This window comes from Protopterus annectens, chromosome 4.part1, assembly GCF_019279795.1.
Source record: "Protopterus annectens isolate FY-2018-M chromosome 4.part1, PAN1.0, whole genome shotgun sequence".
Taxonomy (NCBI): Eukaryota; Metazoa; Chordata; order Ceratodontiformes; family Protopteridae; genus Protopterus; species Protopterus annectens.
The window spans coordinates 740562810-740580127 of NC_056734.1; the positions used below are offsets into that span (position 1 = coordinate 740562810).

The 17318-nt window shown below is 45.1% G+C and overlaps 1 protein-coding gene across 1 annotated transcript in view; it reads right to left on the minus strand.

The window, feature by feature from the left end:
• Positions 1 to 17318, minus strand: part of LOC122801280 (arf-GAP with coiled-coil, ANK repeat and PH domain-containing protein 2-like) — a 2104317-nt gene that overhangs the window by 1443506 nt on the left and 643493 nt on the right. The window contains exon 12 of the mRNA XM_044070827.1: positions 1830 to 1930. Coding sequence (XP_043926762.1) covers positions 1830 to 1930 — 101 coding nt within the window. The remainder of the gene's footprint in view (positions 1 to 1829; positions 1931 to 17318) is intronic.

Below are 17318 nucleotides of genomic sequence, written 5' to 3' on the forward strand. Positions count from 1 at the left end.
TTTGTGTAGAATAATCATGAGAGATGCATTTTTCTCTAACAAGAGGTATGGGCAACAGTGAACTGCTTAAACTTATCCTATGACAAAGACAGTCTCTCTGAAGTAACCAGGGAGGCAAACAACCTCTCACTTCCCTGGGCAGTCAAGCAGGACTCAGGACCGCATTCTCTAATGATGACAGTTTTGTCAATGACAACTATGACAGGTTCTTCAATAGCAATATCAATGACTTAACTACAGCAATCTGGTGGTATTGGCACTGAAAAGGGTAACAAACTTCTAACCTGAATGGGAGATTTTTTTTGTCAGAAGGGCAGAGGGTGAGTAGTTGACCAAGCCCAATTACCTGTAGGAGGAAAGGACACTTCCTCTAAATGAAAAAAAGTGTGCCTTGTTGATGGTACACAGACATCTTCCTATATTTGTTTGTTGATCAGTAGCATAATGAATATGTGCAGGAGACCTTCCACTCTCCAGACAGTGGTATTGATCCTTCTTGCAAAGGCCTTCCATGGATGCTGAAAGATAATGCAATCACCTTTTTGAAAGAATGAGAAAAGTTGTTGCTTCAGAATTCTGGAAATGTTCATTCCACATCTTGACATACCAATAAGAGGTATTCAAGCTAAACTTCAGGAAGTAGGGTTAGTCTTCAGTATAAGTAGGTCACAAGCAATATAAAAAAGGCAGATATTTCACTCTTGGCAAACAGGTTTTGCCTAGAAGCATAGTCAGGGAATAAAGGAGCAGGTAGCAGATGTAACTACTGTACAAAAAAAAAAAAAAAAAAAAAACTGAGCAGTAATACTACATAAGTGGCAAGAAAGCGAAACTACACAACTGCATACAATTGTAGATGCGGGTTCACTTTCTCTTCTTGTGGACATTTTCAATGTCAATATTAGAAATGCTGACAGGAGGCAGAACAGATGCTGAAGTGGAACCATTAAGAAGAAAGATTTGGAAACTGAATGTGCTTTCTGGTGATGAACAGACAGCGCAAGTGAAACCGCCTTTCATTCCAGGTAAAAGTAAAAAATGCATACCTATAATTAAGTGGATTCACAGTACCTACTATACTGGCATAAAAAAAAGAAATTACTAGGACCCAGCTCACCAACAGTCTTGTAGCTATTCTAGAAGAATAACATCAGTCTACCTCTCTCTTCCGCACTTTAATAGGCTACATCTGCTCACACATACCAATGTCTTCTCAAACTTACCCACCATCTTTTCTTACCTGCTTGCTCTCCCCTCCTTTATCCTCCCCCTTCAGCTTTTTCCTTTCTTTTATGTATTCATCTGTTACTACTTTCCTTCACTCCCTTCCATACTTCTTGCTACAGCTTTAATACAAGGGGCTCCCATTTCCCTACTCCCACCTAATCTTATCCTCCCGTACTAACATATCTATCGTCCTTCCCTTTCCTCTCTTACTCTTGCGTTCATTCTTCTCATGTTCTTATTCACCCTTCTCACAAGTGTAACTGAATTAGCTGTTAGTCACATACCACACCTACTTCCTCTACATATTATTTTCTTTTCATCTGCTACGTCTTGTTTTAATTTGTACTTTGCATGCATTCTCACTATTTTGTCTGTGTAATGTACACGGTCTCTACAATTACTGAGCAGTTCTTTTTCAGTGGTACAACATATTTCAATGGCTTACACTACATCTGGGTTGTATTTTTAAAATTCTGTGCTGCAGTGATTACTGTAACCTTACTCCCCAAGCACTTACTGAAAATGTCAGTCCCCAGCTGGATATCAAAGTTACAAAAAGGTACATAAATGTAAACAAGAAATCTAGCAAACAACTTGCTTACTTTGTTGGAGAGACCACTTCAAAACAGAATCTTCTTTCAATGTCTTCACAGTGTTTGGCTGTACAAAGACGCAAATCTTCTACGACAACAGTAAGACTGTCCTGTATGAGAAAAAAAAAATGTTTTCTTAAAAATAAATTCTTTATTACTCACACACACGTCTTAGAGCAAGAAATCTGGACAATGCCTAAAATAATTGGACAAAAGTCCAAAAATAGGGACAGATTGTAAATACTGCTGTTATGGACTTGGAAAGTTGATAAAATAACTGGATTTATGTTAGTATGCATTTCCTGAAGGATATTATGTTAAACTCAAACATATGTTATTTAGTGACTTCAGTCCTCAGTGATTTGCCAGGAAACCACAAGTTTTATAAGGAACAGACCAAAAATATGAGGCAGAAATCTGGACATTCTGTGAAAATCTAGACACTTGAGAGGTATGCTCACATATGTGCAACAATGGTGGATGCAACAGTACTGTCTATGTGCATTGTATAACTTTTAGTTATGTACTTACCATAACTTTAGATGTTTGGGATCCATCTCGCCTACATTCTGTACTGATGGGTTCAGAGCCGATCCTCAGCTCCGACTCGGCATGCTATACTATAGAGCGAAGTCTCTTATTGGCTGAGCTATTCTACATCCCAGGATGCACCACCACTGCTTCCCCAGATCTTGTTTGTCCGCACACATACATAGACTGCTGATATAACATTGCCAGGTGTTTCAAGATGAAACGGCTGAACTCGACCCGTCCGGTCTCTACTGATCTCCAAGGCAGGGGGAAGGAGGGTGGGTTATTAGGAATGTAGGCGAGATGGATCCCAAACATCTAAAGTTATGGTAAGTACATAACTAAAAGATGTTATGTGATCCTATCTCGCCTACATTCTGTACTGATGGGACAGCGTCCCTAGCACCTGATTCCTGGGTGGCTCACTGGAAAACACTCCTAAGAACTGTGGAACCGAAGGAAGCTCGCCCCCGAGATGCCACGTCCAATTTGTAATGAGAAATGAAGGTGTGAGGAGAAGACCACGTAGCCGCAGCACAAATGTCACTAATGGCAAGCTTAGAATGAAAAGCTGCCGAAGTAGCCATAGCCCTGGTAGAATGAGCTTTCACAGTAGATTTAAGCTCTATTAGAAATGAAGTAAGTATGACTGATACAGTCTCTGATCCACTTGGCAATAGTGACTTTCGTGATGGCTTTGCCCAATTTATTGTCCGAAAAGGACACAAACAACTGATCTGTTTTCCGTGTTTGGTGCGTCCTATCCAAATAGAAGCGCAATTGCCTATGAACATCTAAGGTGTGAAAGATGTATTCTGCTCTGAGTACTTTGGGAAGAAAACTGGAAGGTTCCAATGACTGTTGCAGACAAAAACTAGAACAAACCTTAGGAACAAAGGATGGATTCGGTCTGAGGGATACTCTATCCTTGTGAAAAAAACAGATATGGTGGTTTGACGCATAGGGCTTGAAGTTCCGAAACTCTTCTGGCTGATGTAATTGCGACTAAGAAAGCAGTCTTCCAAGAAAGAAATTTCAAGTCACAAGTTGCTGCCGGTTCGAAGGGGGAAGAGGTCAAAGCACCTAGCACAACATTAAGGTCCCATGGTGGAGCGGGATGAGATATCGGGGGCCGAAGCAGCCCAGCACCTTTCATGAAGGCTTTACACAACTTGTTGCTCATCAAAGGTGGTTCTAAGCTCTCATGAAAATTGGAAATAGCTGCCAATTGAACCTTAATGGTAGAAACCGAAGAACCTTGATTGAACAGAGAAGCTAAAAACTTCAGAACTTCTGATACCGGGACAGTTATGGGATCTAATCCCCGGAGTTGGGCCCAAATAGCAAATCTCTTCCATTTGCTGTTATACATTTTCTTAGTAGAATTCTTGTGGGCCGAGGACAAGCTATGAATGACTTCCGGATCCAAAGCCTGGTTCCTGACTAAGGTCGGAAGAGGAGGAGCCAAGCTGTTAGCTTCAACGAGTGGCGTGACTGGTGATGCAGTCCCGACTGATGGGTCAAGAAGTCCGAAACTTGGTCCAAGAACCATGGACCGTCCAGTGCATATTTCCGAAGAAAGGGAAACCAGACATGACGAGGCCAGTACGGGGCAATTAAAATCATCTTGCTCTCCAAGCGAATCGCCTTCTGGATCACCTTGGGAATAAGGGGAACTGGTGGAAAGGCGTATAGCAGGCCGGTGGGCCAAGCTTGGACTAGGGAGTCCTTGGAAATCTCCCCCGGAACTGGGGTGAGAGAGAAGAACTGTTGGCATTTCGAACTGAGGGGGGTTGTGAATAGGTCGCAGCAAGGAGTTCCCCATCTTCTGAAAATCTGAGTTGCCACTCTGCCGTTCAGAGACCACTCGTGCGGGGAGAGAACAGTTCTGCTCAGTCTGTCGGCTATCACATTGGATCTCCCTGGAATGTGTGTTGCTACCAGAGAACGTTTGGTTGCAATCGCCCAATCCCATACCTTCATGGCCTCTCTGCAAAGGGGGTAGGATCTGGTCCCTCCCTGCTTGTTCAGGTACCAGACTACTTACATGTTGTCGGACTGAATGGCAATCATGCCCTGGGGGAGGTAACTGTGTAGTGCTTGCAGTGATAGAAGCACCGCCCTCATTTCCAGTATGTTGATGTGGAGGAAACTCATCTGATTGCCACTTGCCTTGGACTGACCTGCCCAGGTAATGTCACCCCCACCCCGTCTGGGAGGCGTCTGTAGTCAATGTGGCCACTGGAGGTGGTGGAACGAAGGGTCGCCCCTGATCCAGATTGGAGGAAAGAAGCCACCAACGAAGGTCCTGTTTGCACGTCTCTGTGATCAGAATGAGGTGACAGAGGGAGATCCTGATAAGACCACTGGACTGACAGGAGCCACTGGAGAATCCTCATATGTAACCTTGCCAAGGGAACTAGGAGAACGGTGGCCGACATGGAACCTAACAGTTGTAGGACCATCCTGGCTGGGGCTCGGCGTTTGAGGAGCAAGGCTCGAACTTGAGACTGTAATGTTTCTATCCTCTCTGTAGGAAGATAGACCCGCATTTGCTTTGAGTCCATCTCTACTCCGATAAACCGTATGCGCTGAGATGGCAGCAACACGGACTTTGTCCAATTGAAGGTGATTCCTAGGGAGTTGCCTAGAGATATGGTGGCTGCTAGGTTTTGTAAGAGTAGACGCCTGGAGGTGGCAGTTAGGAGCCAGTCGTCTAGGTATGGAAACACCTGGAATCCTAGACTTCTCAGGTGAGCAGTCACCACCGCCAAACATTTGGTGAACACCCTGGGGGCTGTGGTGAGACCAAAGGGCAGTGCACGGAACTGGAAATGACTGTCTCCCAGGCTGAAGCGCAAGTGTCTCCTGGACGCCTGATCTATCAGGATGTGATAATAGGCGTCCTTGAGATCTATGGAGCACATCCAAACACCCTTCTCCAGCAGTGGGAGAATGGATTGTAAGGTGACCATCCGGAACTTGGACTTCTTGACAGATCGGTTTAGTTTGCCGAGATCCAAAATGGGCCTCAAGTGCCCGGTCTTTTTGGCACCAAAAGAATCTTGAGTAAGTCCCTAATCCGGTCTGGCCTTCGGGGACCGGTTGGATGACTCCTTTTTGAAGCAGCTTTGAGATTTCGATGGCTGCGAGATCCCGTTGACTGGGTGGTGGGTCCGGGATTTTCCGGGATGGTGGAGGGGGTTGAGAAAAGGGGATGGTGTAACCCCCGGCGATGATTCGGAGCACCCATCGGTCCTGAGTGATACTCTCCCAGGCCTTTAGGTGCTTTGAAAAACGACCCCCGACTGGCTCCGGAGCTGCACAGTCGGGCAATCCTTCAGGGATGCTGGAAGGTTGAAGAGCCACGAAAGGCCAGTGTTGCGGGGGCCTCCGCCGCCTCTGGGACGGCGTCTTCCTAAAAAATTTCCCCCTCCTCTGCCTCTAGAAGGGGGTTCGCCCTGCTGTGAGGAGTAAGCCTTTTGAGATTTTCGGAACCACATTTTCCCACCTCTTCTAGCCTTGGGATAAGGCCTGAAGGGAGTGGAAAACCGTGCCCCTACGGCAGTCAAGGTCTTACCCTCTTGTTCACAGCGGGTCAAGGTGTCCTTTACCTTGGGTCCAAACAGAGAGGACCCATCGAAGGGAGCGTCGGCAAAGGAAGACTTGAAGGCTTCCGCAAAATGACACAGGCGGAGCCAGGCTTGCCTCCGTAGAGCAACACCTGTTCCCGCCGCTCTACTCGCCCCCTCGGCTGCATACGAAGTGAGCCTCATGGACGAGTTCGATAATGATGACAAGGTAGACAGCTGAGAGCTAACCATCTGGGCCAACTGCTCAGGTAGGTTACCAGAGAGGGTATCTGAAAGTTCCTTGACCAGATCCCTCTGAAGTCTGGTGAAGTGCGTCAGATAATTCAGAGACCTTAAAGTAAAGGCTTCTGAAGTAAGGGTGCGCTTCCTGTACCGATCCATGCTCATGTACTCTATTAGGAGGATGGATGGACGTAGACGCCTCTGCCACATCTTGTTGGGTAGCAGATGCCACCACCAGGGCATCTACAGCCACACCTTTGGAGAGAAATTCCTTTTCGGGGGGGGGGGGGGGGCCTGAAAGAAATTTATTAGGGCAAGCTGGCACCGGTTCCACAGAATCCGGGTGCTCCCACGCCCTTCGTGAGATCAAATATAGAAGCTCATCGAAGGGCGGAGACACCCAGGAGGCGGAGGGCTGAGCCCCGAAGGCCTTGAGGAATACAGACTCCTCAGCAGAAGGGGGTTTGGATTGCCAGTCGCCTCGTTGCTTCAGGATTTCTAAGATGTCCGGAAAGGAGACATCATCCGAGGATGACTTGGGGGACCCCTCCGCATCATCGAGGTCGGTGTCCGAAGTGAGAGACTCGTCAGGGGAGTCGACGTGCTTCCTCTTGCACTGTCTCTTCCTTGGGGGTTCCTCCGAAGAAGCCTTGGAAGGACCTCCAGGAAGGGGGGAACTCCCAATGGGGGTGACCTCAGGCCCCAGGGCTCCGCTGTCTTGAGACAGGGGGACAACAAAGGAGGCAGTCTCCGTGCCAAGGGAAGGTGCCAGAGAGAAAGTGGAGGTAGCCAAAGAAGATTTGGCCAAGGCACTCCTCATGGCTCTGAAGGCCGGACCCCCAGAGTCCTGGGAAGGTCCGACCCCCGGGGCCACAACAGTAGACGGCACTCCCGCAGCCGACGCACCGAGAGGGAGGCTTGGAACCGAAAACATCGGTTCCTAAGCGTCACCCCCGGGGCCGACCGAAGAGGTCCGAGTACTGAACTCAGATCCGAAGGTCAGGGTTAGAGTAAGGGTCGGAACCGACCCGAAACCCTCCATCGGCTCCACCAGCACAGGCTCCAACGGTGCCGAGGCTGTTGGAGGAGGAACTACAATAATCGGGTGGGCAATCGGCTCCGGAGCCGACCGGGCTGGAGCCAAAACCAACTTTTGAAAGACAGGAGACTGAAACAGCCTTTGAAGTACCCTGTCGATGTCCGAATCCGACATCCTCGAACACCGAGAAGAGATCGAACGAATTCGAGTCGACTTCTCCACCGGTTCCAAAGGACTGGGGGACCGGCTCCGAATGGTCTCGATAAATATCGGTGCCGAGGGAGACTCCACAACCAATGCAATTTCCCTCGGAGCCGAACAGGACTTCGGCGCCAAAGGGGAAGAGTCTGAGCGGGTGACTCATCGGCTCCGAAGGCAGAGGAGCCGATGAAGGTGACCTGCCTCTCGAAGCTCTAGCCGTCGGCTCCGAAGCCAGAGGAGTCGAGGCTGGAGGCATCGAGGCAGACCGTTCCGCCCTCGGCTCCGAAGTCCATGGAGCTGATGGAGAAGCCTGCAGAGATTTCTTTTTGGCCGGTTTTTGGAGCCGACGATTTCTTTTTCTTCGAAGGTGAAGAGGAAGAAGATAAAGCCTCCTCAAAAGAAGGTGTAATAAGCCCTTTTAAAATTAATTTGTTTTTCCTCTCTTGGAGGACTCGGGAGGAAAAAGCATGACAAACGCTGCATGACTCCTGAAGGTGTTTAGGGCCTAAACAATACACACACAACAAATGATAGTCTGTTATAGACATCTTGTAGCTGCACTTAGAGCATTTTTTGAACCCAGAAGGTCTATGCTCTTTCGACATGTTTACACAAAACAGTACTATTCACTTCAAAAACTCTCACAAAACTTGAGAAAAGAAGAGTAAATAAGGACAAAACCCCTCTAACGTAAACGGGATTACTTGTCCAACTAAACCACAACACTCACATTAAATATTTCAACACGCGCGAGGGCAAGGCCCCTCTAACTGAAACGGGATCCTTTCCCTCAAATTAAAGACAAAATTACCAGAAAAAATCACAGAAAAACTCAAACAACGATAGCTGTTAAAACAGCTTTTGGGTATAAGAATCAAAAATTTCTGACAAATTCTTTGAAGAAAAAGCACTTAGCTCAGCCAAGTCCGAGACCACGTCTTTGCTGTAAAGCGGCAAACGAGATCTGGGGAAGCAGTGGTGGTGCATCATGGGATGTAGAATAGCTCAGCCAATAAGAGAATTCGCTCTATAGTATAGCGTGCCAAGTCGGAGCCGAGGATCAGCTCTGAACCCATCAGTACAGAATGTAGGCGAGATAGGATCACATAACATCTTGTTTTGTTACCCACATGCTGCCAAAAACACTGATTACTGCCATGTTTTAAGTACACGTAACAACTTCACTTTAATTTCTCTACTTCCTATTTCTGGTATTAGTGTTTTCTTCGGTAGTGAAGAAATACAAATTTAATATCAAACTTTTTTGTACACAACATCACAATACATTACTGAAGGTGACTGAGAAATGTTAGTAATTCAGTAGGTTGCATGCTCTATTATGATGGTGGAATATTAAAACTCTGAAGGGTTGATCCCCATGCAGTTAATTTAATTTCATATTTTATTAATGAAAATGAAATGCAGCACTTGGGTGAAGGGAGCTTCATGTATTACTGATTAATCCATGCATTATTGTTGTCAGATGTTAAAGATCCCATGCCACTTGTGTGGAAAAAACTATGGGGAGTTTTTGTTTTACAATTACTCTTCAAATTATACAAACCAGACCAATACGAAAAAAAGAAAAAAATTAAAATGCCTTGGCTACATTTAACTGTAAACACCACCTTAGATCATGTCTGATAAAATGGCCACTGATTACTGCAGGTACCACATGCAAACTTGTGCAAAAAAAAAAACAAAAAAAAAGTTCTTTGCAACAATGTACTTTGATCAGAAAAGCTTTAACAAAGTGAGACTAATGGCTACAGTTAGACTGGTATACTTTTTTGCTTATAAAATGCCCTCCAAAACAGTATGCATTAACAGACATATAATTTTTCATTTAAGCTACCTTGTAAACATCAACAATTCAAAATGTACAAACATATGTATTCTTATTGGAGTTTAAACTTCAATCACTGTAAATATCCTTAAGTACATCAACTTAAAAATAATAAAGGGTAACCTCACCAGTCCCACTCCCATTATCATAAAAGAACTCCGGTTGAGAGCAACACATAGGAAAAGTTTTCTGCATGAAGGTTGAGGGTGTAATGTAGGTATCTAATTATATAGTGACACTTATCTACTTAGGCTCATAGATTAGTACTAAGCTAACTGCACTTGCGAGCCATTTTAAGCAGGCCAATTATCCCTTATGAGACTCAAACCATATGAGACTCAAACCATGCACCTTGTGTTTGTAAGGCAAACACCTTAACCATTAGGCCACCCTCCCACCTACACATTATTTAGCAAATGCTGTATGGTAAGCAGTGAGAAATATTCAAAATATCAAGCATTAGGCTCTGTGGCTACTAATTTGCTAAATTACTTAATTGCAATGACATGAAACTGCTATGTTTTAAACTTATTTTAGCATATTTAAACTAAGTTACAGCTTTAAACTGTTGAAATACCTTCTGCTGTATAATAAATGGTCAATTTAGTCATTTATTGCAGATATGAAACATGCTTTTTTTTTTTTTTTTATATAAAGAGTAGAGTCTGACAAAATCTCTCTGAAATAAAGGTGCTTACAACTAGGTTACATTGCTGGTATATGAATAAAGTGAATTTTATGAAACTCAAATTTTGAACACTTCATTTCAGCTAACTACCTTAAGTGGTCCTGTAGATTAGTTGTACATTGTTTGTCAAAATACTTGTTAGGACCTTCAGGCCTAGAAAAGCAACGCACATTCAAGTTCCACATTTCAGATAAAAGTAATGACTTGGGTAACATTGCAAAGGTATACCAAAAAAGAAATATGCTCAGAAGATGAATCCTTGTAACAGGAACATTATGACTGCATAATTAACCAAGCAGATAAAACCATTCAGTGCTTAATGTGCAATATGAAATGTATTGACTGAATGTTAAAGGCAACAAACTCTAGAACCTATGAGCCACGGCTCTTAGGTGAGGCAATTTTGGGATGAAAAAAACCTGCATGCTTCCTACACTATCAGCAATCAGAATGCAAGTGTACCTTAAGCTGCACAGAATATGTGGGTGGGATATGGGTAGGCTATGGGAGAGTAGAGGGGCCTTAGAAATGTGTCTGTTATTTTCGTTCACCACAGTAACTTTACATCAACGGCAACAGTCAGGCACCAATATATTAAATTGCTGCAGATACCCATATAGTCAACAATAGTCGTATTTTTCCAGGATACAAACACATTCATAGCATATGCATGAAGACTGATCAGGTATTTGATCACAACCACACTGCGTTTAAGACATGGATCCTGAGAAATTCATGTCAAAGGGGGGAAATCTGGACATCCATGTCAGCACCACCTAACTATTTAATTCTGATCAGAAACAATTTTATTTCAGGACGTGCAGCTTCAGCTGCTCTGGCATACTTACATGTTACAGAAAAAATGTCGGAGTGTAAAATATTTGAGAGATTTCAAAGCTGTAAAACACTTGCTGTTACCACAAAGACAGTGACCAGAAACTTTTCCCCCAGAGAAACTGTTTTGTAAGGTGTTAAATGCTTCAGTTAACCTTTTTTTCGTTGGTGAGAAATATTTTACAGCTTTTAAATGCTACTTAGCTACTTAACACTTACGTTGTGGCCAATGTATATGCTTTAATGCAAAGCTAAAGCATAACAGCTCTGAAAGCTGTGCATAACAAAACTTGTTGTCCATCTCTCTGATGTCAGAGATACAGAAAGTACAGTTTTGTACCTACCATAAATGTAGATGTCCGAGAGGTATGCATCTGCAGTCCTAACAAATGGGTTTGTCCTGGCCTCAGGCAGCCCTTCGGTCGGTCGGATTCCAAAGTCTGGGTCTGGCCTCGGCTGGTGTCGCACTTCACCCGACGTCATAACTGCAGTTCTTCGGGTATAAAGGCATCAGCCGACGCCATTTTCCTCAGTGTTTCTTGCCCCAGATGCCAGATGCCCTCTAGGAAGGCTAAATTTGGATAAATGCAAATGTTTCCAAACAGAGAGCAAATAGAAATAAACATGTATGTACATATATACAAACAAATACACCATAATAGATTCCCCCAGCTAGCTACTAGATGGGCAAATACCCTAGGAGTACCACAGAGGGGAAGGAGGGTGGGTAATCCTGACTGCAGATGCATACCTCTCAGACATCTACATTTATGGTAGGTACAAAACTGTACTATGTCCTTCAAGGATGCATCTGCAGTCCTAACAAATGGGTAGAATACCATAGCCAAACTGGGGGAGGAGGCCCTAACAAGATTATGGTGTAGTTAAGATCCCTTGCAACACAGCAGTGGCAAAACCTGCTCGGGATCTGGAGTATAAGGGTACATTATAATGCTTGGCAAATGTATGCACGGAGCTCCAAGTAGCAGCCTCTAAAATGTCTTTTGTAGCCACTCCTCGTAAAAAAGCTGTAGTAGTGGCTGTAGCCCTTGTGGAGTGAGGTCTGATATTTTCTGGAGTTGCCTTTCCATGGTAAGAATAAAAAATCTAATGCAATTTCCTATCCATTTAGAGATTGTCTGTTTTGAAATTGCTTTTCCTTCCATTCCTGTGGCATATGCTACCAGAAGCTGGTCAGTTTTTCTATTGTTCTTGGTTCTGTCCAGGTAGTAGCGCAATTGCCTATGCACATCCAAGGTATGCAGCAGTCTTTCTCCCCTGTTCTGTGGGTTGGGGAAGAATGTAGGTAGGTGGATTGCTTGGTTTAAAGATACCCTGGAGACCACCTTTGGCATAAAGGTAGGATTAGTTCTCATGGACACTCTATCCTGATGGAAGATAAGGAAGGGTTGCACTGCCATTAATGCCTGTAGTTCAGAAACCCTTCTTGCTGAAGTGATTGCAAGCAGGAAAGCAGTTTTCCATGATAAGTACTGTAATTCTGCTGTTGCTGCTGGTTCAAAAGGGTGAAGTGTCAACTTTTCTAGCACAAAGTTCAAGTCCCATGTAGGCAATGGTGGCTTCCTTGGTGGCTTTACATTTTTGATTCCTCTCAGAAACTGCCTGAGTAGAGGATGAGAGAAGACTGGAGGATCCATGTTGTATTCTGCTGAAATAGCTGACGCATGAATCTTAATGGAAGAGTAAGACAGGCCATTGTGGAAAAGCTCTGCTAAGTATTCCAGGATGTTAGCTATGTTTACCAGTGCTACATTTTGCCCTTTTGCTGCACTCCAAATGAGATATATTTTCCATTTCGCTGAGTAAGTTTTTCTTGTTGAGGGTCTGCGAGCTTCCAAGATAATGTCTTTAACCCTTTGAGATAAATCTGGGTTATTTTGTCTTATGCAATGCTCCAAGCAGCTAGCTGCAGTGTTTTCAGGTTCGGATGCAGGGTTCTGAAGTTGTTCTGTGTTAGCAGTAAAGGAACCAGGGGTAGAGGCCATGCGAGTTCCTGAGACATACTCCTCAGTAGTGGGTACCAGTGCTGTCTCGGCCAGTCTGGAGCTATCAGGATGATCCTTGGGTGGTCTTCTTTGATCTTCAATAGCACCTTGTGCATCAAAGGAAGAGGTGGGAATGCATATGCTGTCAGGTTTTTCCAACTGAAAGATAGGGAGTCCACCTTCCAAGCAAGTGGGTGGTATGTCCTTGTGCAGAATTTTTTCAATTGGTGATTGTGTGGGGATGCGAACAAGTCTATTTCTGGTAGTCCCCATTTCCTTGTGATGGATTTGAAGATGTCTGGATGCAGCATCCATTCGTGGGCATCTGTGGTAGACCTGCTTAAGATGTCTGCTAGTATGTTTTCTTTTCCTGGCACAAATATTGCCTTGAGCTGTATGTTTAGGCTTAGGGCCACATTCCAGAGATCCATTGCCATCCGACATAGGGGATATGAATGTGTGCCTCCCTGTTTGTTGATATACCACATAACTGTGGTGTTGTCCGTCCTTATCAGCAATTGCCCCTGTTGGAGAAACGGTCTGAATGCTTGAATTGCCAGTTTTACTGCCAGCATCTCTTTTTGGTTTATGTGTAGGTTTAGCTGGTCTTGAGTCCATAAGCCTTGTATGCACTTGTCCAGCATGTGTGTGCCCCAACCGAGGTCTGTGGTGATAGTCTGGCTTGGTTGAGGGCTGTGGAAGGGCAGTCCTTTGTTCAATTGACAGGCCTGAGCCCACCATCGGAATTCTTGCTTCAGGCATGGAATTATTGGAATTTGGGTTTCTAGGCTGTGCTTGTGCTGAGACCATAAATTCCTGAGGTACCATTGCAACTTCCTCATATGTAGTCTGGCATGTGGGATCAATATTATGCAGGATGCCATGTAACCCAGGGCTTGCAGGACTTTCCTTGCTGTGAGCTGGTTCTGCGTTGTTAATGCCATGAAGTAGAGTGGAAGGTGCTTTTGTTTTTCTGCTGTGAGGGATGCCATTTGATTTGATGTGTCCAGTTCTGCACCCAAGAAGGTTATCCTTTGGGATGGCAACAGCCTTGACTTTTTTATATTGACTGTGTAACCCAAGGCTTGCAGTAGATGAATGACCCTTTTCAAGTCTTTTGTTAATTTGTTTTTGTTGTCCGCTTGTAACAGGCAATCGTCCAGGTAAGGGTAAATTTGAATTCCCTGAAGCCTGCAGTGAGCAATTACTGATGCCAGGCATTTCGTGAATACTCTGGGCAGTAGATAAGCCAAAAGGCAATGCTGAGAATTGATAATGCTCTGATCCTGCAAGAAATCTGAGGTATCTTCTGCAATTTGGTCGTATGGGGACGTGCAGGTATGCCTCCTTGAGATCTAGAGTTACCAGCCAAGACTCCTTGCCCAGCATGGGAAGAAGCTGCTGTAGAGTCAGCATTTTGAATTTTGGGACAATGAGGTATGTGTTCAGAGCGGACAGGTCTCGAATAGGTCTCCATTGATTTTCCTTCCTTGGCACCAGGAAAAGTCTGGAGTAAAATCCTTGCCCTTGTTCCATAGATGGTACCTTTTCTATAGCTCTCATCCTTTTTAAGTTGTCTATTTGTTCTGGAGCGTTTGCCTTTTGATTTGGAGGTAGGTTTGGCATTCCTCTCTTCCTTGGTAGAGTATGGAAGTGAAACCTGTAACCTTTGTCTATTGTCTGTAAAATCCATTTGTCTCCTGTAATGCAATGCCAGTTTACTGAAAATAAGGTTAGCTTTCCGCCTAAGGGTGCTTCTAGTTGTTCCCTGGTAGGCGGCTTCAGAGCCAAGTCACTGTGATTGTCCTGTGGAAGTGGTAGTGGCTGGGTCTGCAGCAGTACCGCTGGTTGTTAGGCTGCCACTGGCGTCCCTGTAGGCACCTCTGGATTCACCTCTGCCTGTTGTCCGCCTATTCCTGCCTCTCTGTGCTCTGTTGGTGTCTGGAAAGGACCAATTCTTGGAAGGCCAGTTCCTACTAAACCTTGGAGGCTGGACCTGTAAGAAATCCTTGACTGTCTGGACAGATTTTGCTTTCTCTTCCACCTTCTTCAGCACTTGCTGTGCAGGAGAGCCAAACAAATTGTGTTTATCCATGGGAGCATCTAGGAGCTTTGATTTTACATGGTCTGGAAAGGACTGCTCTTTTAACCATGCATGCCTTCTGATCACTGTACCAGTCATAGCTGATCTAAAGGAGGCCTCCAGTGCATCATAGCCGCATTTTAAGGAATGATTACTGACCTGCTGTATGTTATGTACCATTTCCTGAAGTGACTTTCTGTCTAAAGGTTCAGGTGAGGACAGCTTTTTAGATAACTGATCTAACATAAATTCCTGATACTGAATCATGTGGAATTGACAGTTTAAGGCCCTAGCCAAAAGAGTAGCAGAAGTATAAACTTTTTTACCCCATCTCTCCAAGGCCCTAGATTCCCTTTCAGAGGGGAGTGGGTTTTTGGCAGAGATAGCTGCTACAGCCTTGGGGCCCTGTGAAATAGTTTCAGGATCTGCAAAAGGAGCCTTATACAAGTGATTATGTGTGTCCGGAACCCTGTAGTATCTGTCGGGCTTAGCAGGGGCCGGTGGGAGCGAATCAGGAGCAGTACAAGCATCATTAAATGCATCATCCACAACTGTAAGTACTGGAGGAATGGCTAAAGGCCTATGCTGTGGCAAATGCAAAAAAGTCCTAAGCCTTTTCCTAGAGTCTGAGAAATCCTGGCCCTGCCATTGAAATTGTTCCCTCATAGCATGCAAGGTTTCCCCAAAAGAAAATTCCTCAGGAGGAGAGGCAGAAGGAATTGAGTCCTCTGCATCAGAGTCCTCATATGGAGAATAAGGGCACTCAGGGGGGTTTGTATTTTCTGATTCATCTGAGGAGTAATCAGTAGAAACTGGCTCAGGGGGTTCTGCTCTAGGTCTCTTCTCTGGAGGGGGTTGAGAGGCCCTATCAGGGTGAGACTGGGATCCCCTGATCAAAGAAATGAGATCCTCTGCTAGACTAAGCATTTGAGTACTAGAGCTAGGCCTGTGAGAGGGGCTTTAGTAGGCACGGCCTTGGAAGATTTAGCTGCTTTAGCCCTGGCAAAGGCCTTAATTGACATGGATGCAGGGGGCCTAGCAGCTCCACGTGCAGGAGTAGATACATCTAGGGGAATATTATCTGATAAATCCTGAGAAACTGTAAGAGCAGGTGGAATTTCAGTGGCAGATTCAGCCATGCTGGAAGAGGCCTCGGTAGTAGGAGGCATGCTTTCGGCCGAAGGAAGAACCACAGACTCTGTTTCAGCCGAAACAGAGACACTGCTGATTAGCTTAACAGCGGTTTCTGCCGAAACCGCGGACCGCGAGTGTCGGTCCTTTTCCTTACGCTTTTTAGCTAAATGTGAAGTCGGAGTCTCCGACGGCATGATATAAGAAAAAGCGGAGCCAAAAAACTCCTCTGCAAACTCCGACCGACGTCTAAGCGTCCGTCGGTTGAAGGAAGCACAGGCTAAACAAGCTGCTACGTCGTGGTCTGGGCCTAGACAAGGTAGCCAGTAAGAGTGGAAGTCTTTATGAGGTATTTGTTTCCCACAAGTTAAACAGTTATTCACTTTTTCTGACATCGGCTGAGGCAAGAAAGAGTCCCCAACGGGGTACTTAGCTTTTTAGAAGTCTTGGTAGTAGTAATCTCTGGATCTGACCGACCGGCACTTGCGAACAGCTTCTGCTTCGGGCGCCACGCGGCAAGAAAGACTGAGGAAAATGGCATCGGCTGATGCCTTTATACCCGAAGAACTGCAGTTATGACGTCGGGTGAACTGCGACACCAGCCGAGGCCAGACCCAGACTTTGGAATCCGGCCGACCGAAGGGCTGCCTGAGGCCAGGACAACCCATTTGTTAGGACTGCAGATGCATCCTTGAAGGACATCAATGTTAACCAACTGATGCACAAAGTGAGAAAAGTACAGTTTTGTACCTACCATAAATGTAGATGTTCGAAGATCCACATTGCTGCAGTCCTGACACTTGGGTAGTCCGCTGTCCCAGTCGGCCCGAATACCAAAGTATAAGGCTGACGTCGGTCAAGGCGCATTAGTCTGACGTCAGAACGTCAGGGTACAAATGCGCATGACCGACGTCATATCCTCAGTCTTTTCTTGCCCCAGATGTCAGAAGACCCTAAAAGATAAGGCCAAACCAAAAACAACAAAACACCAAACACCCTGTACCAAATATATGTACAATATATACAAAATCAGAAAGGTACAATCCCACCCCACAACCACCCCTAAACACAGAGGGAAGGAGGGAGGTAAATTGGACTGCAGCAATGTGGATCTTGAACATCTACATTTATGGTAGGTACAAAACTGTACTATGTTCTTCATCTCACATTGCTGCAGTCCTGACACTTGGGTAGAATCCCAAAGCAGAGGTAAGGGAGGATGGCAAATCACAAAGAAGCAGGAGCTGCCAACATGCCCTGTAAAATAGCAGTGGCAAAACCAGCCCTAGATTTAGAGTAGAGAGGAAGGTGGTAATGCTTAGAA